This window comes from Haliotis cracherodii, unplaced genomic scaffold, assembly GCF_022045235.1.
Source record: "Haliotis cracherodii isolate W230 unplaced genomic scaffold, xgHalCrac1.p SCAF_10, whole genome shotgun sequence".
NCBI lineage: Eukaryota > Metazoa > Mollusca > Gastropoda > Lepetellida > Haliotidae > Haliotis > Haliotis cracherodii.
The window spans coordinates 9,210,922-9,236,673 of NW_027266265.1; the positions used below are offsets into that span (position 1 = coordinate 9,210,922).

The window sequence follows — 25,752 nt, forward strand, 5'->3', positions numbered from 1 at the left end:
AATGATTCAGGTTCATTTTGAAAGAAGGGTGGGCTGAGTTTAACGCCGCTTTCAACAGAATGCCAGTTGGATCGCGGCGTGTCAGATTAAAGGTTATGACATTAGCAGATTGTGAAGTTATAATGGACTTATTGATTCATTGAAAATTTACTTAAATATATGTATATGATTATACAGTAAAATGTTATAACACACACACACACACACACACACACACACACACACACACACACACACACACACACACACACACACGCTTCATGTATTCCTCCTTTCAAGCATCAGTGGATTTATATCTAAACAAATGTCCTCTGTCAGGTTTACAGAAGAATCCTCACCCATAATCCAACCGTACATTAATCCAATCACACTCCAAATAGCACCGCTTATTAGCGCTGAGCGCGATGTTTAATAATGCGAGCAAAGACCACTCGCATTTTTCGCATTTAATTCACGCTCGCATTAAGATCAAGATTTACAGTATGCCAGTTGTATCACAGCGGGTCTGCTTCATGTGGGAGAAAAGCTCGAAGTGATAAAGGTCTTAGACATTTATACATTGATGAAACGTAGAAACATAATCAAGGCGAACTAGGATTCAAACCCACGATTATCGCATCCTGGCATGGCGGATGGACGCCATTGTGCCCAGCGAATCAACAGTATGACTGCCAGTAGCATGATTTTGTTGCTGTATAAAATGTTTCATTAAAAATGTCTCTTACACTTAAAGCATAGTGGCATCTGGATAAACATACGCGAGCCAATGGGTGAATAGTATGCGAGCCATTGGCAATAAAGCAACAATATCACGGCGGCGTGTCAATTAAAGAAGCTAAATTTGATCAAACCAAATCAGGGGCTTAATTATAGCGCGAACAACCACACACACCACCTGGGAACAGAGGATCTGTGACAGATGTAGGTCAATATGGTTCTACACTGCGCCACAAGGCTAGAGGACACGTGCCACTTTTTAAATTTACAAGATAACAATATGTCTTTGAACTGGAGGATATGCAGAGTGGCATTGATTGCAGTATGAAAAACCAAAGTGTACTCTTGTTTCTTTTTTAGTTTTTTGAAATAAAAATACAACAGTATAACATAAGGTGAACAGATTTTGTATTTTAATTTACGATATTTTAAAGCAAAACGAGCAAGAAATTAATTCCCGAAAGCATAACATTTACACGAATCTTTTTTGTCTCAGTAAATGGTGTACTAATTCATGGATCCAATTCAACTGAAGCCATGACATGATGTACGAAATTGAATAAGTGATTTAGTCGGGTTATTTGTCGGTTCTGACGACACACGTGATGTACTGGGGATATTGTCGGCTCTGATGATACACGTGGTGTACTGGGGATATTGTCGGCTCTGATGATACACGTGATGTACTGGGGATATTGTCGGCTCTGATGATACACGTGGTGTACTGGGGACGTATTAGTCTCTGATGACACACGTGGTGTACTGGGGACATATTCGGCTCTGATGACACACGTGGTGTACTGGGGACATAATCGGCTCTGATGATACACGTGATGTACTGGGGATATTGTCGGCTCTGATGATACACGTGGTGTACTGGGGACGTATTAGGCTCTGATGACACACGTGGTGTACTGGGGACGTATTAGGCTCTGATGACACACGTGGTGTACTGGGGACATATTCGGCTCTGATGACCCACGTGGTGTACTGGGGACATATTCGGCTCTGATGACACACGTGGTGTACTGGGGACATATTCGGCTCTGATGACACACGTGGTGTACTGGGGACATAATCGGCTCTGATGATACACGTGGTGTACTGGGGACGTATTCGGCTCTGATGATACACGTGGTGTACTGGGGACGTATTCGGCTCTGATGATACACGTGGTTTTGAAAGCAGCGTTAAACCCAACTCACTTCAAATAACAATGGGGGCGGTCGGGTAGCCTAGTGGTTAAAGCGTTTGCTCGTCACGTCGAAGACCCGGGTTCGATTTCCGACATTTCTGGTGTCCCCCGCCGTGATATTGCGCTGGAATATTGCTAAAAGTAGCGTAATACCATACTCACTCACTCACTCACTCAAATAACAGTAGTGAATGAAATGTTCGCGTTACAGGTGAAACTTTATAAACTAATACAGATCCAAGTGACACGGTTATACAACGTCACATTCACTCTAAGTAGTTCCCTACCAATAACATACAATCTTGGTTAACTGACAGTTCCTCCCTGCTTTTTCATCACGCGAACGAGACACATTATTCCCGTCTCCAATTCACCTAATGCAAATCGCTCCAGTTCCATGTAGTGTAAAATGATGTGTTGCCATCGACGGAGGATAACCATGCCCTGGTAGAATGAGATCGCTTACAACTGGTCCATTTTACAACAGAAGTGAGCTGATTGCATTAACACACAGTAGCGGGGACGCCATACCTATCTATATGAACTAACTAGCTATAGAAAATGACAATACCGTCCTCCAGCGAGCGTCAGTAACGACAACAGGCGACATCGTCGCAGTGTCTCGTCAAATCACCGTTACACAACCGTGGGTCTGTACCTTGACGATAGAGGTATTAAGTGGCGTCTCCATGAGATACATTCTATACCTTAACTCAATTATTTAGCGAGTTGCCCGATAAAGCGACAATTAAGTATCTGAAGCTGCCACACCAAATTACATCGTATCAAACTGGCCTAACTAAGTCTTAATGGGATCTTCAGGCTCTCGCTAATCGTCGACACGGTATCATTTGCTTATCATTTCCGTGGTCTTCTGGCCTTTATTCCTTATTTTGACCACCACAGATGACAGAATTGCCGTCTTCGTGACGGCTAAAGATTGCACAATTAATGTCGGGTCTAAAGGCGGACATGTTATATTCTCCAGATGTTTTGTTTGATCACTCCTACGTAAATAGTTGAGTTCTTCAGCTCCGATATGTCTCGCGAGAAGTGATTACGTCCGTCAGTAGAACACGGTACATCAGGACTTTGTCAATGTCCGAGTTTAACGCCCCTCATCCGATGCATAAATGTTTTTTTGTTTTTAAAAAAATATATAATCTTTTCACGTAAAGGCTGTTAAAATAATTCGTATCAGGGTTTACTCAAAAAGCAGAATCGGTGTCTGGCCATGGAGAATGATCTGACAATGTGTTGTTGGTCAAACAAATTGTTTGGCTCTTTTTTTATTCGAAAAATCCCAGCCCGGAATCCACCATCATCCACCTTCTCATATTAAATGGTTGGTCCCCGATTGAAAATTGATTTTGACGTTATTTACGAAAACGAAATGACAGTTAATAGAATCTAATAAATCCTATAAAATTGAAATTCCAAATTTTGACAATGTAAAAGTGCATTCATATTTATCTGAAATCAATATGATACTCAAAGATTATTGTAGCATATAAAAAATAAATTTATGAAGGTACGGTAAGGGGCAAGAGCGGTGAAGGATAAACAGGAGTTTCTGCAACGTTGTTTGAAGACGTAACAAACGTCGTTCCATTTCATCCCAGACACTTTCGATTGGTGACAGATCAGGTGATCTAGCATGACAGGGTACACATAAACATTGTTCTGGGTAAGATGCTGCTGCACAATACTTGCAACATGTGGTCTGTTGTGAAAAAAGTTAAAACGTTAAAACAGCCCTTTGCAAACTCTAACCCCGCTTTCTTGCAGAATTCAAATCGCAATCAATCACAATCCTTCCAGCCTTTAGTGTAGCCGTTATTCCACCCCGGATCATAACGTCACCACCTCCAGAGCAATCGCCTTCAAGAAGACATGGCGTGACGTAGCGTTCGACTTGACGTCTGTAGACACGACGTCGTGTTCTGCCAACGGATTGGTGAAGCAGAAAACGTGGCTCGACTCCGAAGAGAATCCTTTTCCACTGACGCAAGTGTTGTCTGCACCGCTGGAGACGTTGACGTTGATGTTGCCGGTCTGGCTATTTCGGCGCCTCTCAAGGATGCTGAGATACGAAGACGTCGTCAGCCTGTCCTCCCAGATATGCATCTGTTTCCAGAGATGGTACCGACAGTGAGAGCGTGCTTCGATTCCATATGTCTTGGTGAGCGGTTGTCACGGGTGGACGACCACTGCGGGGGCGGTCTCTGACGTCGTTGATAACGTCGCCATACGTGCCAAATGGTGTGGACGTTAAATTGACGGGCGACGTCACGCTGCGAGGAACCGGATTTTAGCATTCATAAGGCTCGTCATTTTCACTAGCACATTGAAATCTCATCTAAGCAATCAAAAGGGGTGGTTTTCTGAACTCTCCACTTCCGAACGTGGTTTGGTGTGGAATTGATATGAGCCTGGCTTTCTGGCCTCATTCAGAGAGACCATTTGAAGCAATTTCTCCCGAACATTCGATATCTCTCGCAAAAAAACATGTATTATCACCGACAATTGGTTGGTTGCGTTTGTTCGAGATTGTTCATAAAGATTGTCCTTGTTCCAAATCCAGAAATTCAAATAAAGGTTTTAAGTGAAAGAATTCCACGTCACCATACTTTTACCTGGGTGTAAAATTTTAAAATTATAAATTATGGCGCAATTCTGTTATGGTTATTTCGTTCCGGCTGAGTGAATATTTTTATATGTGATCCACTGTTATGGTCCCATTTCAGATACATAAGTTGATAAGCAGCGCGTGAATTAATGTAAAAGATGCAATGACGATACAAATACCTGAACGAAAATCATCGGAAAACGAAATAAGCGATGGATTTATTTCGTGTTTGCATTAGTTTTCCCTATCCATACACATGCATATGTGTAGGGCTACCCCGTATACATGTGAGCGAATATGTGTGTTTAACGCGCTTTAATTTGGGACACTACGTCAGCTATGATGCGGCGTTCCTGCCGTGAAAGAATGCGGACAGGGATCGAACCACCGACCTTCCGCTCTGCGGGCGGACGCTCCGCCACAAGACCTCAGAGGTGTAATAACAATAGTAATATTAATGATGATGATGATGATGATGATAATAATAATAATAATAATAATAATAACTGGGGTTTGTACCAACGACTAGTGTATCTTAGCAGCTAAGTAAAGGACACTGTTGTTTTTATGATATACATATCTGCAAGGACTTCACTTTTCTCGTAAGCTAATGGATCGGGTGGTCAGGCTCAGTGACTTTGATTGCATGTCATCGTACCCCCAGGCGTATATCGTTGCTCTTCATACCAATCACTGGTTTGTCTGGTCCAGACTCGATTATTTAAAATTGGCCTTTACATAGCTGGAATATTTTGGAATGCAACGTTAAACAACAACAACAACAACAACAAACAAAAAACAAAGACAAAAACAAAATCAAAAACAAAAACAAAAAACCAAACAAAAATATTGATCGTTAGGCAACCTTACCTTGACCTCTTTGTACTGGTAGGTGAACCAGACGAGGAATGCGATAAAACACATGATGAGGCCAGATACTGCCAGCTCTATTGACCTCTGAATCCAGTTCAAGGTCAAAACGCACGGACTTGAATCAATGCATGTGTCACAGCCAGGGGCGCATTTTAAACACTTGAACGAGTCGTAAGTGTTGGGCTTGCTCTGTAAATATAGAAACAATTGTATCTAATTTTCATGCTTTCAGATTCACGTCACGTGCGACACAAGTGTCTCTCAGGGTATAAAGCAAAGGTCAAGGATCAAAATTGGGTCCAATCGGGGAATCGAATGTACGACCAATTGCAACAGGTAAGGGACGCAACTCTAAATAGCATGTTGCGGCACCAATGACCACTTGACAACTCGTGACCACCCACCCTCAGTGTGAGCCATTTACGTTGTTTCTATGAAAAACAGGCTCGGGTGCAACAACTTGCTTTGGTTCGATCAATGGTACACGTATCTGACATGTCGATGTCCAAGGGTGTTGTTTGTTTGTTGATTAACGCCGCACTCAGTAATATTCCAGCTATAAGACGGCAGTCTGTAAATAATCGAGTCTGGACCATCGATAAACGCAGATGACATGCATCAACCAAGTCAGCGAGCCTGACCACCCGATAGCTTTAGTCGCCTCTTACGACAAGCAAAGTCGCCTTTTACATAGTCGCTCGCTCGATCTGGTCCAGACTCGATTATTCACAGACCGCCGTCATAACGCTTGAATATTGCAGAGTGCGACGTTAAACAACAAACAAACAAACAAAAGTGAACGTCTTGCATCATGAACATCGGTCTACGCAATTAGGATACGATAACATGCATCAACCAAGTCAGGACGCCTGACCACCCGTTAGTCGCCTCTTACGACAAGTGGTGTGTGCCGAAGACCTATTCTGACCCGGATCTCTACGGGTACTGACACATGTAATACAAATTGACTTACTTTTCGTTTCCTTGCAAACTGTTCCTCTACTTCCTGTCCTTTGTAGAACTTGTCTTCAACCGATATGTCGGGGAAATAATAACCATCTTTACAGAAGCACGAGTAGGAGCCACGACGGAAGCCACGCCCAGGAAGAGGTTCACACTGAAACACAAGCATCCGGTGTTACCAAGGAATCGGCAGAAAATCTGCAACTTGAGATTCTGATACAGAAGTGTTAATGTTTCTTTAATAGGCATTTAGAAGTTGGAGTACTAAGTAAGGAAAAGAATTTATGGATGAACAACTTTTTTATTACAATCAAGAGCAAGGCATTTAGAAGCTGGAGTACTAAGTTTTCCTTACTTTTCCTTACTTAGTAAGTTGTTCATCCATAAATTCTTTTCCTTACTTAGTACCCCGACTTCTGAATGCCTTGCTCTTAATTGTAATAAAAAAGTTGTTCATCCATAAATTCTTTTCCTTACTTAGTACTCCGACTTCTAAATGCCTTGCTCTTAATTGTAATAAAGAAGTTGTTCATCCATAAATTCTTTTCCTTACTTAGTGTATATGCTATTTGATAATAGTTTCAACAATTTGTTCACGAGGGACAGATAATCAGTGAAGCAGAGTCGGTTATTTAAGTAAGTGAGCGCTTTTGGTTTTAGATCCGCCTTTAACGTTTGGTTCAACATTCGCCATTTTGTCTGACGGCTTTTAACCTGTATGATTTTTATAAAAGTGATAGATGTTTTAAACGTATATAGACAATGTCACACAGGAATATCTGTATCTCCGGGGGGCACGGGTGGCCCTGTCGTCTAAGGCCTCGCGATTCGCTGCGCAGTGTTGCGTTCCTTGGGTAAGCTAGAAACCTATGATTGTGGGTTCGAATCCCGGTTCGCCCCGATTATGTTTTTAGGTTTGTCAGCACCATACCCGTGCTCGTGGGTTTCACCGAAGTTGTAAACGTCTGAGACCTGCATCACTTCGGGATTTCCTCCCACATTAAGCTGATATAACTGGAATAATGTTAAAAGCGGCGTTAAACCCAACTCACTCACTCACTAACTGAACCATGTACCATGATTCATTATCAGAAGTATACAGGTTGTTTTAAACTTCTACCGCTTGAGTGAATCAAAGCCCACATCACCTAAAAACTGGCGCTGATTTACGTTGGTCGTGTCCATTATTGAGAAACAACAACATCGACGGGGTTGGCATAATTAACTGCACTCTTTGACTACTTGCCACCCCAACATCTTTGATTTTGTGAAACTGATTAAGAACGAGCAATCCAGGACCGAGGTGATACGTGCTCAGCAGTGTGGTCACCCTAGACAACCACCTAGAAAACGTGGCTATGCTGCAGTCGACCAGGGGTGCCGAGGGCCAAGGACGGACTCATCGATGGCCGCTTATCTGTCTTGGACTATACCGACCCAGTCACTCATCTTCTAGGCGTGTGGAATAGCTGAACTATAACTAGATGTATTATCAGTGTAAGATTGATAGTGTTCTATTTATAACAGTGTATGAAAGGGCTATTTGTAACAGTGTATGATTGTTTGTTTGTTTGTTGTTTAACGCAGCAATTGGGATACGATGACATGCATCAACCAAGTCAACAAGCCTGACCAAGCGATCCCTTTAGTCGCCTCTTACGAAAAGGGACCGCCTCCGTGGTCTTGTGGTAGAGCGTCCGCCCGGAGAGCGGAAGGTCGAGGGTTTGATCCCGGGGTGCTTCATACAAAAAGACGTTAAAAGATTGTACTTGTTGTTACCCTATCTGGCGCTCGGCATTAAGGGGCTAAAACAAGGACTGGTCGGCTCGGAGTCAGTATACTGTGTCTGAGTGGGGTATTCATGTTAAACTGCGACATGGTATCTCAGTGAGCTAGCACTATAAATCGGCATCAGTCCGGACTAGTACAAGCAGCCACACACACACATGCACGTCGCTATATAAGTGCAATAATATTGGACGCGACGTTAAACCCAATTTCACCTCACCTCTTACGAAAAGCATAGTCACCTTTTACAGCAAGCATGGGTTGCTGAATACCTATTCTACACCGGATCTGCACGGGTCCCAAGGGTGTTAATACGTGTTCTGGGGCAATGGTGGGCGAGTCGTATTATTTACTGCGCAGAGTTGCGACCATCGGGCGTATCAGAAAGCTACGATTGCTGGTTCGAATCCTAAATTTGCTCTGATAATGTCTCTAGGTTTGTCAACACCATACCCGGGCTATATATACGAAAGATACCCTAAAACCTACGAAAATGCAAATTGTTAGTCGCCTCTTACGACAAGTATAGTCGCCTTTTACGACAAGCATGGGTTGAAGACATATTCCACCCCGGATCTTCACGGGATGTAACAGTGTATGTAAGGACACATTGTTCATGCAAATATGTAAAATGAAAGCAATAAAAGTCTTTTGGTAACCACTTAAGACTTCAAGAATAGGATTTTCAATACCCATATAACCTTATAACCTGTGTCCAGTCAAGCATAGTAAACCCACATCACCTAATTACTTTACCTATCTACCGAAGAATTAGGAGAAGTGGGTGGATACGCTGGCGATAGGTTAACTGCTGCACCATAGACGACCAGGCCACCACATACATGCGTGCGTGCGACGGATCTGTAGAGTTGCGTCCCTTAGGTGTACGAGGAACCTATGACCATGGGTTGGAATCCCAGGTTCGCCCTGATTGTGTTTCTGGGTTTGCAGCATACCCATGCTGGTGGGTTTTATCAAAATGGTTAACGTCTAAGGCCTGGGTCACTTCGGGCTTTCCTCTCAACTCAATGTCACACTCTGGGATACAGTGAGTGAGTGAGTGAGTGAGTATGATTTTACGCCGCTTTTAGCAATATTTGAGCAATATCACGGCGGGGGACACCAGATATGGGCTTCACGCATTGTACCCATGTCGGGAATCGAACCTGGGTCTTCGGCGTGACGAGCGAACGCTTTAACTACTAGGCTACCCGACCGCCCCCTCTGGGGTATAAGTGAAATATCGTTCAAAGAGGCGTTCCAACGCACTCACTAATAATGGACCTCTACAACCCATGAACAATGACTGAAGTTGTGACAAACTGACATCCCCTTTCCACAACATACCCTTGATGTCATACTGTCGGATGTATACTGATAATTGTCGAACTGTTCTACTGGTTGGGTTTTATATGGACTCTTACACAGGGTACATCACGCCGTAAAACGTCTTACCCCGAGGGACCACAGCGAACGTATCTATTAGTAATAATTTTCGCCCACTGATCTAAAATATCTTCATCAGTTTGGCGAGCGAACCGTTTCACTGACATCTTGAAAGCTCCCCCACGACGTATACAATCTAGAGTTATCGCCCTTGGATTACAATCGGATATGCTCGGGTTAGTTCGCTAAACTGCATCTGATCGGTGTTCTGAATCGAGATAATATAATCATTATAACACCATTCGCAAGGGTTTGGTGGCATTTCCCAGCGTGAAATTTGCACCTTTTTCCGTCAGCTGTGACATGGTTACAATTGCCATCAGTAACAATCAGAAACGAGTATCTCAATGCAAGGTAAGACTATAGCTAATATCCGTCTGACATAACCGTCCTTAAAATACCAGTATAAGCCTCACCCACTTTCTCTTCAAAGTTGAACCAACATCAAAGTCAGTTTCGTGACGTCTCATGGAACCCATTACCATATATTGTCATTAAACCCAATTCAGACACTTTAAGGGATTTTCCTTTATTATTCTCTAACCCATTAAGGGTAAATAGTTAGGCACCAATGACAATGATCAAATGCTTTAATGACCAACTCGATGTAGACAATGCTCTCCCTGATTAATACCGAACTCGGCAACGTTAGTTCAGATAAGCAGACACTTCCCCTAACTTGGCTATATGTTGACCATACGACCCCCTGTCACGAACGCCCCCCGTCTCGTCACGTCACTTGACCAGACCTCTCGTCACGTCACTAGACAAGGTCTTGGGTGGAGTTAACAGGGGGACATAACTCAATTTCTTTGACAAGCCAGCGTCATATTTATAAATAACCCCCAAAGAAGCGAGCTTTAACATTCCCAGAATATCTCGTTTACTTATTTCACATGGGAATGTTTCATGTGGACCGTTCATTGTTCGTGTACCCAGCATAATAGCATTGAAGTAATCGAATAACGTGCAGATCAACGGTATACAGGGGAGATAACCGCATTAATTCTTCCTTTGTGCGGTGCATCATGGGACGTTTCCGAATCACCACGAAAGCATAATTCAATTTTTTAATGTTGTCGACTGTGTTCATTTGCATAGTTAAAGTACTTATGTGTTGATTCGAGAGTATAAGATGAATTTCGATCTCGACAACGACATTTCTTTCGTTGACGGCAGTAAGAAAACGATTTCGTTGAATAGTACGTCAGTGATTGATGGACCAAAAGCAGAAAAAAACAATATTGTTATACATTTTAATATGAATTGCAGTGCGTGATTGATCTGATGAAATACAAATATAATTCAATATCAAAGACAGCCCAGACAAATATAAAGCAGCTCAGACAGATATGAATAAGGCGTGAACGCTCTATGGAACATAATTCACTTATAAACATCACAGATGTTTGGTAGTATACAGAAATATGTATCTAGCCAGACGATGATGTCTGATTATTTTTGTCGAGTGCTGATCAACTAGATGAGCTTCACACTAAAGAGAACTACATCTGGACCTAACGCGAAAATGTCGACAGAAACTGCCGGGAAAAAGAAAGTACACAACCATCTTTGATGATGGCTAAAAATGAGGTAAACGGGAAATAGTTATTCGACGGTGATGTATTTGACTGTTTTCATTCTTGTAACGTTTAATGATGTTTTTTTATTTTATGGGTCAAATCCAATTTTCAAGTATATACGTTCCGACAGCTGAGTCTTGAAACCTTCTGAACTACAGATGGTTATGTTGGCGGCCATCGTTACAGGCCTCGCCTTTTTGTACATTTTCCACATGAGAAATGTTTTGTTTGTTTGTTGCTTAACGGCGCACTGTGCAATATTCCAACTATGTGACGGCGGTCTGTAAATAATCGAGTCTGGACCAGACAATCCAGTGATGAACATCATGAACATCGCTCCAAGCAACTGGGATACGATGACCTGCATCAACCAAGTCAGCGAGCCTGACCATCTGATCCCGTTAGTCGCCTCTTACAGCACACTGGTCGGGGATGCAAGACTATGATTGAAGCAGGGGAATTGGGGAATGCATTCATATTTTTTCCGAAAACTGCAATGCAAACGCACATTTTTTATTAACAAAACCAGAGTGAACTTTCTCAGCATATATAGATCTACATGAAACTCTGGAAGACACTTTCATTGGTTATTGTTTTCTATGTCATTTGTCGATATTTTTTAATAATTACTGTAAATTTAATTTTTTCTCTTCGCAATTTCTTAACGAGTTGTAAAAGTTAAACTCACTAACCTATTCTGAGTAATCAAAGAATCATAATCTATCAATACAAAACTTATATCTGATACTATGCACGAGTTGACTGCTTAGTGATATATATTGTACGACCGCTTCAAGCTAACGCTGATTTAACTCTGCGTGCACACAGAGATGAAGATAATTTTTTTCCCCTTTCCAAAAGCTCTGTAACTTGAATTATTTATTGTAGATGCTTTGGAGGCACGGGTGGCCCACGCCTCCATGGCGTAAAAACTCGCCGCGCCAAAATACTTCATTTACACGTGCCATGGTCCAGTGATCGGGTTCGAACCCCAGCTTCGCCGTTTTATTATTAGTGGTTTGTCAACACCACATACATTTTTGTAGGATTCACCAAAGTGACAAATTCTAAAACCTGCATAATTTTGATTACAAGCGGTGATATAAGATTTTCTGTTTTGTTTTAGGGGATATGTCAAACATCACTTCAAGATGAGGTGAGGTGAAATGGGGTTTAACATCGCGTAGAAGATTTTTGCACTTTTATAGCGACGTATACTAGCACACTGAGGTATCATGTTTAACATAAATACCCGACTCAGACACAGTATACCGACTACGAGCCGACCAGTCCTTGTTTTTTAGCTCCTTGATACCGAGCGCCAGACAGAGTAACAACAAGTACCACCTTTTAACGTCTTTTGGTATGACGCGGCCGGGGATCGAACCTTCGACCTTCCGCTCTCCTGGCGGAAGCTCTACCGCTAGACCACAGAGACGGTCTTATAATTTTAAGACATACAATTTTCTCTTAAAGGAACCACATCCGTCGGAGAATCACATCGTGATATTTTTCGGCATGTTCAGTGCACAATATATATTGAAAAACCAGAACATAATTTGTTTTCAAGTTTTTAGAAACAGCTTATTTTTTTCAAAACAATTCCACGTCCCATCCCGAACGTCAAATGGTTGACCCCCAATCACACCGGACATGTAGAAAATCATAGTCAAAATGTACCGATTCAAAATTGTGGATTAATCTATATGAGACCAATTCAGTTTAAGTGACACTCATTTGAGAAACCAACTCGACTGGAAGGCTGCAGCTAAAAATAAACATGAGAATTTACCGCCACGAACCTACGCAACGCTTGAACACATTTCATTAGGGTGAGTTTATAAAGCACGAGAAACATCGCCCCTGTTGGGAGCAGTACACATAGGGTGGACTTGACATTGTATCCGTGCGTGTCTCATTAAACACGGTCCCAAGTGTGCTGGCGTTTTATGCCTCGTCCCAAAGGACATCAGAATATTGTCTGGGTACGTGGTCCTGCTCTTCCGCAAGTTGATACAGATTCGTTTAGCTCGGCGCCACTTTAACAGCTACCGCTTTTTAATCCGAAAGTGCATGTCATTCCGAACAAGTGTTAACGTTTAAGCGATTTTAGGATGTCATTTGTGTGATAGAAATGAAATCCGTGTTTTGCTCATCTCGCAGATAGCTACCGTACAGGTTGTGATTATTACAAATATTAACAATCCTTTCAGGGCCCTACTTTTAAATATGACGTATTTGTGTAATTAAATGGTGTTTTCTAACTGTAGAAAATGTTTCTTCAGCGACAAAAATGTTCACACTAATATTTGCACTAATGGAGACCCGACTGAGAAAGAATCGTTTCACTGGGTTTTTGAGCTTTGCAATTCCACGAAGATTATTGGAAAAAAGACGCGACCTGTCACAGAATGATTGACAGCTCGAAAGGTGCAATAGAATAGATCTATTTCATCCTACCCTTGCATTTCAGTAGAGACACATTATACAATGTAGAAAAATGAAGCGGGAACATTTCTAATTTCCTTAAAATCAAATCTTTTAAGCTTCGAATGGCCGCAGCGCAATCACCCTAAGCGGCGTAAACCATGGGGAGTGCCGCTTTCGGTGTATGTTCGATGGTAGCTGGGCTGACACACAAATAAATGAAAGCCTCAACATCTTTATAGCGACTGGGCTGGAACGAATTTTCAGTTTAAAAAAAACCCCACATAAGCTTTCCTATTTCCCAGCTTTCCTAAAACTTCCGTTTACCGGCCTTTTATACAAACATCCACGGCTTAGGGCATCTTTGGGAAACATAATACTTCACCCGGATAAAGCAAAAACTGTAGACTTTTAATTACTCTGTGATTCAGCGCTATTTTACCAAACTTAAATGCACCACTTAATGCCGCATTTGCTATTGGAATCAATATAATGGTATCTGAAGTGACACACACAAGAACGGCCATGGTCGCTGTTTGAAAGCAGGAATCTATGAGCCCTTGCTATTACGACGAAGGACCTGAGTCATTCAAGAACAGTTAAAGACATTTGTAATTCTCGAATGGAAACGGGCAGGGCCATTTCCCTCTGTGTGGAACCCATGCTACCATTGAGGTCGTAGCCTTAAACTTTCACTTTAATATCCCCTTCGTCTTTTGTGAATAAAATCGGACGCGGTTTAATGAGGGGCCAATTCCAAGAACCAGCGTTCCGTCATAACGGAACATGTTAGTTCGATATTGGAGAATGTTTATGTAAACCGTGGACCAAAGAGCGAGCGTAAACTCCACGACATTACGTTTTTACATTGATGTCGCTGTTGCGAGGTTAACGCGAAATGTGCCTCGAAAGTCAATGGCATTGAAAAGGTTTATACGTGTATGCATTTGTATGAGGAATTATTAGACTTTAACGTTTGCTATTTGCACAAATTGAAGTTTCGTGACTTTATGGCAAATTGCCAAACTCAGCCTTAAACTTGACGCTGGGGAAATGGTATTAGTCTTCACACAAGTCTTAGTTTTCATTTCAAGGGTCACAGGGGGCACGGGTTGCCCAGTCGTCTAAGGCGCCGCGATTCGCTGTGCGGAGTTGCGTCCCTTGGGCACGCCAGAAACCTATGACTGTGGGTTCAAATCCCGGTTTGCCCCAATTATGTTTCTAGGTTTGTCAACACCATACCCGTGCTCGTGGGTTTCACCGAAGTGGTAAACGTCTGAGATCTGCATCACTTCGGGCTTTCCTCCCACATTAAGCTGACACGCCGTGATATAACTGGAATACTGTTAAAAGCGGCGTTAAACCCAACTCATTCACTCTCTCACTCAAGGGTCACATGATCAGAAGATAAGACATATTTAAGGGTCGCGAGGTGTCAAAGTTCAAAAGTTTTAATCGAAGAATTGCATTAATATGATGTGTGCATTTAAACGCCGGAAATGCCAATATATGCGATAAAATCCTTTAGTGATCACGAGGAAAGGTTCCGACGGCATCATAAGCATGCGGACACCTGTGTCATCACTGAATATCTGTGATCCCTTCATATACAATTTTAATATATAATATTTCATAAACAATATGTAATTTTCATCGTTATTTAGACTTTTACGCCCAAAGGAATTTATTTCGTCGGATATTCGTGACAGGTTATTCTCTGGCGTTGACGTTTTATATAAGCGAGATCATTTAAAGCGACTTTCTAAAGATAGATGCTCTGGTTTTAATCTCCAGTCCAACGACGACATTGTGGTAAAGGACGTGAATACTTAATCTTTGTCATCGCGATACACAGGAAACTATGTTTCACAAAGGTTTCAAACATTCAGAATAATAGGTATGTCGTGGATGTGAACGTACGTAATGTACTTAGTGCAACTTAGAATTAACGTAGACCAGGACTACCATTAACATGCGCATGCGCTTGTTCACATACACAATTGATGTGTCTGTGTGTGTGAGTGTGTGTGTGTGCGCGCGCGCGTGCGTGCGTGTGTGTGTGTGTGGTGGGGGGGTGTTGGGGTGTGGCATTAACCTAGGTATGTGTGTACATATATATATGTGTGTGCGTGCGTACGTACGTGCGTGTCTTTGAGGTACGACATAAATGTCATTGGGGTTGGAGTTGTGCAATGTGCAATTGGGGTTTAGCTTCGCGTTCAAAATTATTGCACTTACATAGCTTGCACTAGCCAAGTGTAGTGTCGGTTTTATAGTGCTAGCCCACTGATAAACCAGGCCGCAGTTTAACATTGATACTGACCTATATACATTCATCTTTGTTTCAAAGCAACTTAGCATTATCACTTCCGTTAATGTTCCCCAAAAGAGCTTCACCCATCACGTGTGTAATAGTTAACAATAAACATCAAAATGACCACAATTACTTTTCCTTTTAAACCTTTTTGGATATCCCACGACCTTTCGTCAAATCTCCACATGAAATAGGGCAAATATAATTGCTATTATCCTAACAACAAATCTAAGTACAGTCGATCTCAAAGCAAACCATCACATCAAACAAATGTACCCTGTCTACAAGACTTAATCGTTGCGCCACTCAAACCAACGATCTCCAAAAAGTGTTATTTGGAACTGCTGTTTAAACAAGCAGCCCAACGAGGAGGGCTATGCGTCAGAGCGAGGGAAGGCAGATAGCCATACTGTCTTCATAATGACTTATTGGCTTTTTCAAATGTTTTATTGATCCTGATGTTAGTTGACCGAAGCCGAGATGGGGCTGTAAATCGTAATCCATTGGTAAAGTTTGCACAGTCTTTCGTGAACTTTGTAAGGATCGTTGACGAAGTGATGGCATATATTGGCAATCCGAATTCATCCAGTCTTAAGTGAAAAAAAACCGGTTGATATGTCCGCATCTGGTTTCTTTGAAGACTAAATTGGGTGGTCAAAGAATCTACCCATTTGCCGAGCAAGTTTAGCGTTCTGAATGGTACCTTAATTGGTAATCTTTCTTTTTTAATTTAAGTAGAAGCATCTTTAAAGGGGTGTCCATTTTCGGTACTGGTACAAATTTGGTCTTGTAATTAGTAACTTGTGCCTTCTGAGACATTTTCTGTTTATAATTAGGGAATACTAAGTTTAGATTAATATCATCGTCAGTGCCTCCCGGGTGTATGTACACTATGTTCATCAATCATCTGTCCGTGCATACCCCAGGATGAAGCCACGGCCTCGTTGTTGAGTGATGGACTGCGACGAGTGCTCAGACCAATGAGAGCTCCGATTACATCGTACAAACAGCGATAGATCTCGTGAAACATGTGCCACATTCTTATGGTTATCTACTCTCGCGTCGCTTTGATATCAGGCAGGGGGCACGGGTGGCTCAGTCGTCGAAGGCGCCGCGATTCGCTGTGAAGAGTTGCGTCCCTTTGGTACGCCAGAAACCTATGATTGTGGGTTCGAATCCCGTTTCGCCCCGATTATGTTTCTAGGTTTGTCAGCACCATACCCGTGCTCGTGGGTTTCACCGACGTTGTAAAACTTCTGAGACCTGCATCACTAAGTGCTTTCCTCCCACATTAAGCTGACATGCTGCGATAAAACTGGAATAATGTTAAAAGAGGCGTTAAACCGTACTCACTCACTGACTAATATCAGGCAGTGGTAAGGTTCGCACAAACTTCATGCATAGAACAAGGCCCCTTTGAGTGACACGAGCTCAAATTTCATTCGATGACTAACCCCGGGTGTATTCTTACGGGTGATGAAGAAACAAGGTAAGTTTAAACGCGTGTGGTTTTGGCTATGGGTATGACATGCTCCATGAACTATTAATTACAGACAAACAACATGGGTATTTAATGCCATAATGATAAATATATAGTGCTAGGACTGCCTAGTTCCCCTTCCAGGAACGGCCTTTTGATATTCTGGTGTTTGGGTGGGGTGGGGTGGGGTGGGGTGGTCTGTGTTGGGGGTGGGGGATTGATCTGGATCGAGATAGGATTTTGTTCAGCTACAGCTACATGCATTTTTAAGAATGTTTGTCGACAATTTTTATTTCCGATAAAATCCCAGTCCCTCTCCCCAGAATATGAAATAGTCGGTCCCTTAATGATTTCCCTTCTGTTTGAAGTTATATGTCTCTGATTTCTTTACAAATATATAAAAAATGGGACAAAAATGATAAGTAATTAAAGAATAAACAATAAAAAATCTCTTATGTCATTGTAATCAACAAAATCCTTTTTGTGAAGTTTTGTGAAATCCTCATTTATCACCACTCGGTTGTTTCCGTTATTCATGGCGAAGTTTGCCGGACCATCACGAGTGATCGAGACTTGTCATGAATGAGCGAGAACAGTTCTTTCTTGTAGTTTTTTTTATGTCTACGTCAATTAGTTATTGTCCATTATGATTGTGGCGTGTGTAGTGTCTGGTTGAGTTGAAAAGGACAACTATTCATGTGTTATTGTCCTCAGTGACATTTAATAAAGCAGTGATTTATTTTTCCAATATAAGAAGTTAGGTCGACATCAATCATCTTGTTCTGGGGTGAATGAAATTGTCTTTCTGAGGCCAATAAAACTTCTAATTTCACAAATGCTGATATATGGTCCTCAATGCACACTCCTTTGTTCTCAAAACTTTGTATCAGTCGGAGTTGGAGAAAGTTAATCTGCGAATTGATAATTATTGTTCAATTTTTATTCTGTTCCTGCTGAGAGCTTTAACGCCGCGTTTAACAGAATTCCAGTTACACCACGACGTGTCAGCTTGATGTGGGATTTGGTTGGTTGGTTTGTTGTTTAACGCCGCACTCGGCAATATTCTAGCTATGATTTTAACATATTTATTTTCACAAAAGTGTGAAAATGGATGGTAAACAAGCGAAGCGGTTATGTTAATAACGCTCCATTACACATAGGACATATTACAATGAATACAACAATGAAGGTTAGATGTAACAAGGTGAGGTGAGGTGAAATTGGGTTTAACGTCGCGTCCAATATTATTGCACTTATATAGTGACGTGCATGAACGTGTATGTGTGTGTGTGGCTGCTTGTACTAGTCCGGACTGATGCCAATATATAGTCCTAGCTCACTGAGATACCATGCCGCAGTTTAACATGAATACCCCACTCAGACACAGTATACCGACTCCGAGCCGACCGGTCCTTGTTTTAGCCCCTAAATGCCGAGCGCCAGACAGGGTAACAACAAGTACCATTTTCAAACGTCTTTTGGTATGACGCGACCGGGGATCGAACGACGGACCTTCCGCTCTCCGGGCGGACGCTCTACCTTTAGACCACGGAGGCGGTCACACTATGATGGGCAGATATGAGATGCCGAGTACCACACGCAACGCTGAGGTCGTTATTCAGAAAATGCTTGAGCACATACCCTCGTTGTCTCGGGAGTACATCGCGAAGACCCAGCAAACACGTTCTCCTCACTTGACTGCCCTTGTAGTGGACATTGGTCAATATCCACTTTCTGTAAATCGATGTCTATTCCACTCGTCCCTCTGAAATAAGAAATAACAGTTAGGCTTGTTTGATGAAAACAATGAATTAATACGAAAGTGACGTAGGCAGAGAATAATCTTGGCAATCTGAAGATGAAGTCGATGGGAAACGTCATAACTGTCTGGATTATGAATTGCAGATACATTTGTTACCAAATAGAACATTTAGAAGGAGTCGTTACAAAGAAACGCAAGGACATTATAAGTACGCCGTATTTTCATAATTGCACAGTCTTTGAACTGTTTCTATTTCTGGTAATTCGTAGACAAATTTGCTTCTGGCATTGAGAATCTGTGCCATTAATTATAATTGATTTATATCATAGCCAACATCGGAAACAAACGGACTAATTGTTCAGCAGGATTTGCTCGACTTCTCTAATATCACAATGCTACATCCTTCAACTTGGACATCGTTCGAGGCGTATTTTTTATGAGCACACGTCTCAAAGCGTAGTGGTCATAAACACTAGGGCAAAAGAAAGTATACCGATTTTGTTTTTTATGTAATTGAAAAATGAAAGATCTGTTGTTGTTGAATTTGATTATTAGTCTATATAACTATCACTCCTTCCAGTTTGTGAAAATTACTCTGTGGTTGGGTAATCTTGTGTAAAAATAAATTGGTTCAATAAAGACTGGGGTAAGAAAAGAATTTGGAACCTCATGACCCCATTTGTGCCAAAAAGCAAATTTATTGATTTTGAAAGATAGGGTGTCTAGGATACACATGAACAGTTGTGTATTATACGAAAACTTTTTACATATTTGTATAAGTTTTGTATTCAAATCATGTTTATAAAATACAACCATGTAGACGTATTCTTTGAATGCTGGCTTAGCACCAGTACATTTGTTTTTGGGAGATAATATCGCCAACGTAAGATATTATTAATTAAAAATGTCATAAAATCATCTGAAAGGTATAGTTTATTTTGCTTCACAGTTTATTGGAAGTGAGTGGGTGAGTGAGTTGGGTTTAACGCCGCTTTTAACAGTATTCCAGTTATATCGTGGCGTGTCAGCTTAATGTGGGAGGAAAGCCCGAACTGATGCAGGTCTCAGACGTTTACCACTTCGGTGAAACCCATGAGCACGGGTATGGTGCTGACAAATCTAGAAACATAATGTGGGCGAACCGGGATTCGAACCCACAGTCATAGGTTTCTGGCGTGCCCAAGGGACGCAACTCTTCACAGCGAATCGCGGCGCCTTAGACGACTGGGCCACCCATGCCCCTTTGGATTCGAAATTCCAGACCGATCGACGAGGCGCAATTGTTAACAGCCTTAGATCTCTATCCAGCTGATCCCATGTGATATAAGTCAACACCAACAAAATATACTCACAATCGTGGACGCTTTTAAGACTTTTTAAAATGAAAGAAATTCCCAATAGCCAAATAGCTGTGAAAAGAATCACGTCTTATTTTGGAAGATAGGATAAATACGAATCAAGGGACTTACGAAGTCATGTTTGTGAGCAGGTCTGTCCCAAAACAATTGGTAAAATATTGGAAATTCAGTAATAGACAAATATACGAGCGCAATTTCTGCAACACATGATGTTTTTCAAATCTGCATATTACGACAAGGGTTATGTCGTTGCAGACAGTGGGTGACTCAGGGGAGCATCAATCTATGCCCTAATATCTTTACCAATCGTAAAATGATATATTTTTTCTCTCCTTTCCTGGGAGCGGGAATATGACGAATATTGGTCTGGACGTGAGGCATTGCGATAATCCCTATATTTCATACCATTGTCAATATATTCCTAAAAATGTACTCCTAAATTGCAAAGATCGACGCCGCGATTAATCACGATGTTAACTTGAAACCAATCATCGGGCTTTTCCGTCACCCGAACGCCATCGTGAGCACAGGCTAGCGCGCGGACGTCGGAGAGAGCAAACAGGAAATCCCATTCGGGTGATAAACACGACACACACATGGCCTCTGAACGATTTATTCTCTACTATCTTATGCGTTGGCATGAGTTGGGGATGGGTTGGTCAAGAAACCGGAATAGTTCACATATCTTTGAGAATTATGAGATTTTTTTTGGTAGGGAATTTAATAACAAATTCCTCTCTGGTCACTGCATGAGATGTAATTTCCTGTATGTGATCGTTGTTTGGGATGCTAATGTTTCACGCGATGCAAAGATCCCATCATTCCAATAACAAACAGTATAAAGAAAATTCGAAATGACAGCGCATATTGAAATCAGAGCGTTATTCAAATGCCACATTTTGCCCGTAGTTTTATTCTGACATTAAACGGAACGGCGCAGTTCATAGTGCAAGACAACTATCCTCCGGAGCCTGATTCGATCCATAAACATCTCAACACGTACTTTGCATCTGGAAGTTTCTCATTTCTGGTTTCAGATTTGAAGTGTTCATTTCTACAAAAAGATTGATCAGCAGTAGATGCAGATGAAAGATGAGATGTGTTTAACGTCGAATTCAATATTATTGCACTTACATGTATATGGCGACGTGCATGTATGATGTGTGGCTGCTTGTACTTGTCCGATCTAATGCCGGAGTGAAAGTGCTAGACCCCTGAGATACCCTGCCGCTGTTTTAACATGAATATCCCATTCAAACACAACATACTGACACTAATACGATCAGGCCTTGTTCATCCTCTCATTGTCGAACGCCAGGCAGGGCAACAACAAGTACCATCGTTTTACGTGTTTTGGTATGACGTGTCCAGACGCTGTACCACAAGACCACAGAAGCTGTAGTAATATATGTAGACGTAACCGTAGATACATGTTTAGCTGTAGCTGTATATCAAGGTGTGTATGTAGTTGCAATTGTAGTAGTAGGTGTAGATGTAGATATAGCTGTATAAGTAAATGCAGACTTAGGAGTAGATGCACGTGTAGATACTGTAGATGTAGCTATATACAGGAGACGGGTAGTCCTTTAGTATAAAATATCTTGATGTTTGTACATAAACTGAACATATATATAAAATTTTTTTTGACGTCGATGCAGTTTAATGAGCATCTCAAATAGAAATTACCTCTCTATAACGAGTTCCCTCACTAGGGGCACGGGTGGCTCAGTCGTCGAAGGCGCCGCGATTCGCTATACAGAGTTGCGTCCCTTGGGCACGCCAGAAACCTGTGATTGTGGGTACCAATCCCAGTTCGCCCCGATTATGTTTCTAGGTTTGTCAGCACCAAACCCGTGCTCTTGAGTTTCACAAAGTGGTCTGAGATCTGCATCATTTTGGGCTTTCCGCCCACATTAAGCTGACACGCCGTGAGATAACTGGAATGCTCTTAAAAGCGACGTTAAACCCAACTCACACCCACTCACCAAGATGGCACACGTCTAAATAAAAGCGACTAAGCCCTTTCCATAATCACAAGAAATCTTTGCTAAAGGTCCATTGTACAATTCTGAGTATACCATGTGTTTATGAATCATTATCAAATAATGATGATACAAGGTGATCGCGAAACGGTGTGCGTATCCCGCCCCACTGGTGGCATCCGTCACAAACACATGCAAAGGCGAGACAATTGTTCACGTGAACAAACACGGCACAAGTCAAAATAGGCAATTGAAGAGACTATCACTGATGCCTTATCACTGATGTGTTATTTAGGACATTGAGCTGACCGAACCCAAGACTGTTCTGCAGCGTTGAACCCACTCGTCTTCTCATTCTCTGGATCTCGATTCACTGCTTTCGACTTTTGGGGGAATCAGGTTCCGTGCCAACACGCAACTCATCCACTCGCTTTAACAGGCATTTAACAGGCATTTTAAACACCAAATGCCTTTGGGTTTTAAACATATTTATTCCTAAAATAAATTCGAAACTGGAATGGCAAACAAGTCGCATGCTTATTTGAACGCCTCTCCAGAAAATATACAACAATATATACAATTATGGTTGTTTGGGTATAGTACAAAAATATGTATTCATATCTACATTGTACCCATGTCGGGAATCGAACCCGGGTCTTCGGCGTGAGGAGCGACCGCTTTAACCACTAGGCTACCCGACCGCCCCGCGTTTCATTGAATTGAACATAAAATATATCAGAATCTAATCAATATCACCCATCATTGTCAGTCAAATATTTAAACATTTAAACTAAATCTGCTAGATTCAATAATATAGTTATTATTGGACAATTCGTAGATTTTCATTTGCAGACTTGTTAGAAGTTCCATACATACAGGGTATACCGCCTTACAAAATTCTTGGGGACACATAAAGAGATAATGTGTGGTATCCTCATGAGTCGACCCACAAGAACATGAACACTCATCTGAAATAAATCTATTATTCCCGTGCGAGTATAGGCGCTACAACCTAAGACGAGTGTGCATAATTTGCCAAAACCTATTTCCTAAATATCCTTAGGTATGTCCAATTTTGGAGTGATGTGTTTTTTAAAACTACTTAAAACAAGTTCGGAGATTGTCTAATTTCTACAGGTAGTCCGTTCCACAAATTAACGGTATCTGGTAAGATCGATCATAAAATGATGTTCCACATTTTAATGACAATGATTCATTTGAATTTCTTAAATTATACGGTATTCCGGGAGAGATGTTATCAGGAATAGGGTTGCTGCTAACAAGCTTAAGGTTACAACGTATTCAGGTGTTTTTCTTTGTACCATATTGCAGAGCTAAATCATTCTGTTTATTTACACTAAAAGGGGGACTTAGCTCCACTATCTCGTGCCCATGTTCAATCGATGTCTGCACGCGGTAATTAGGGTCATGTGTGAAATGGTGCATTGCCCTAATGTAGTTAGGTGACCATTAACGGTTGCATTGGGATACGTGACGTCTAGAAGGAATTAGCCCCAGAAGAGGACGAAGGGTAGCATTAGCATCACTGTTCTGGAACATTTAATACACAACACATAATCAATAAAATAACTGCACAATGAGCGGAATACCTGCTCGACATAACCGACAAAGCGATGAGCAGAGTTTCCAGCTCAGACATACAAGAGGTGGGCGGATATCCAGCTCAGACATACAAGAGGTGAGCGGATATCCAGCTCAGACATACAAGAGGTGAACTGATATCCAGCTCAGACATACAAGAGGTGAGCGGATATCCAGCTCAGACATACAAGAGGTGAGCGGAGCTCCAGCTCGGACATGCAAGAGGTGAGCTGAGCTCCAGCTCGGACATACAAGAGGTGAGCAGAGCTCCAGCTCGGACAAACAAGAGGTGAGCGGAGATCCAGCTCGGACATACAAGAGGTGAGCGGAGCTCCAGCTCAGACATACAAGAGGTGAGCGGAGCTCCAGCTCGGACATACAAGAGGTGAGCGGAGCTCCAGCTGAGACATACATACTGTGAGCGGATATCCAACTCAGACATACATACTGTGAGCGGAGTTCTAGTTCAGACATACAAGAACTGAGCGGATATCCAACTCAGACTTACATACTGTGAGCGGAGTTCTAGCACAGATATACAAGAACCGAGCGGATATCCAACTCAGACATACAGGAGGTGAACGGAGAACGGGCTGAGACATACAAGAGGAGAGCGAAGTTCCAGCCCAGACATACAAGAGGTGAGCGGAGATCCAGCTCAGACGGGGGCACGGGTGGCCCAGTCGTCTAAGGCGCCGCGATTCGCTGTGCAGAGTTGCGTCCCTTGGGTTTCACCGAAGTAGTAAACGTCTGAGACCTGCGTCACTTCTGGATTTCTTCCGACATTAAGCTGACACGCCGCGATATAACTAGAATACTGTTAGAAGCGGCGTTAAACCCAACTCACTCACTCACTCCAGCTCAGACATACAAGTGGTGAGCGGAGTCCAGTTCAACCTCAGGGTATTTCCTCAGAGCAGTACATACCAGAAGTCAGAACACAAAACTAACTTTAGATCTACATGATGTTGGACAGTAAAGTGGGTGATTGATTGATTGATTGAGTGATTGATTGAGCTGTGTTTAACGCCGCTTTACCATTATTTCAGTTACATCACGGCGTGTCAGCTTAATGTGCGAGGAAAGCCCTAAATGATGCAGATCTCAGACCACTTTGTGAAACTCAAGAGCGCGGGTATGGTGCTGACTAACCAAGAAACATAATCGGGGCGAAACGGTATTCGAACCCACAATCATAGGATTCTGGTGAGCCCAAGGGACGCAACTCTGAACCTAAATTATATCATTCAATACAAATACAGCAAACTAAAGGATTGTTTTAATCGAATGGTCTAAGTGACACACTGTGACATATCAACAATTGTGTTAACAGACAAACAAATTGGTGTTTGAATGGCTTGAATCAAATTTGCTTGGCCAGCCAATTTGCCCGAGCGTAGTCCCCCTTTAAATATTTTTACACACGTCGGTGTTGCCAACTGTTTGCTTCGTTGTGTTGATAAAGCAATTCGGTTTTTTCCACAACTTGTTTCTAATTGACATATCTTTATGCAAAACGCATAAACATTTTTTCCTGGCAATCCATCATTCTGATGTTTCTTCAGCAGCCTAACGCCGTGGGCGCACACTTATCTGATGAATCCCAATGTACCGCTAGGCTAGCTCCGACTCT

At 42.0% G+C, this 25,752-nt stretch overlaps 1 protein-coding gene across 2 annotated transcripts in view; it reads right to left on the reverse strand.

The window, feature by feature from the left end:
• Window positions 1-25,752, reverse strand: part of LOC139446204 (probable G-protein coupled receptor CG31760) — a 266,996-nt gene that overhangs the window by 71,815 nt on the left and 169,429 nt on the right. For both annotated transcript variants that reach the window (XM_071227532.1, XM_071227523.1), the window contains exons 4-6: window positions 19,057-19,180; window positions 6,388-6,531; window positions 5,412-5,603 (exon numbers count right to left, since the gene is read on the reverse strand). In XM_071227532.1, coding sequence (XP_071083633.1) covers window positions 5,412-5,603; window positions 6,388-6,531; window positions 19,057-19,180 — 460 coding nt within the window. The remainder of the gene's footprint in view (window positions 1-5,411; window positions 5,604-6,387; window positions 6,532-19,056; window positions 19,181-25,752) is intronic.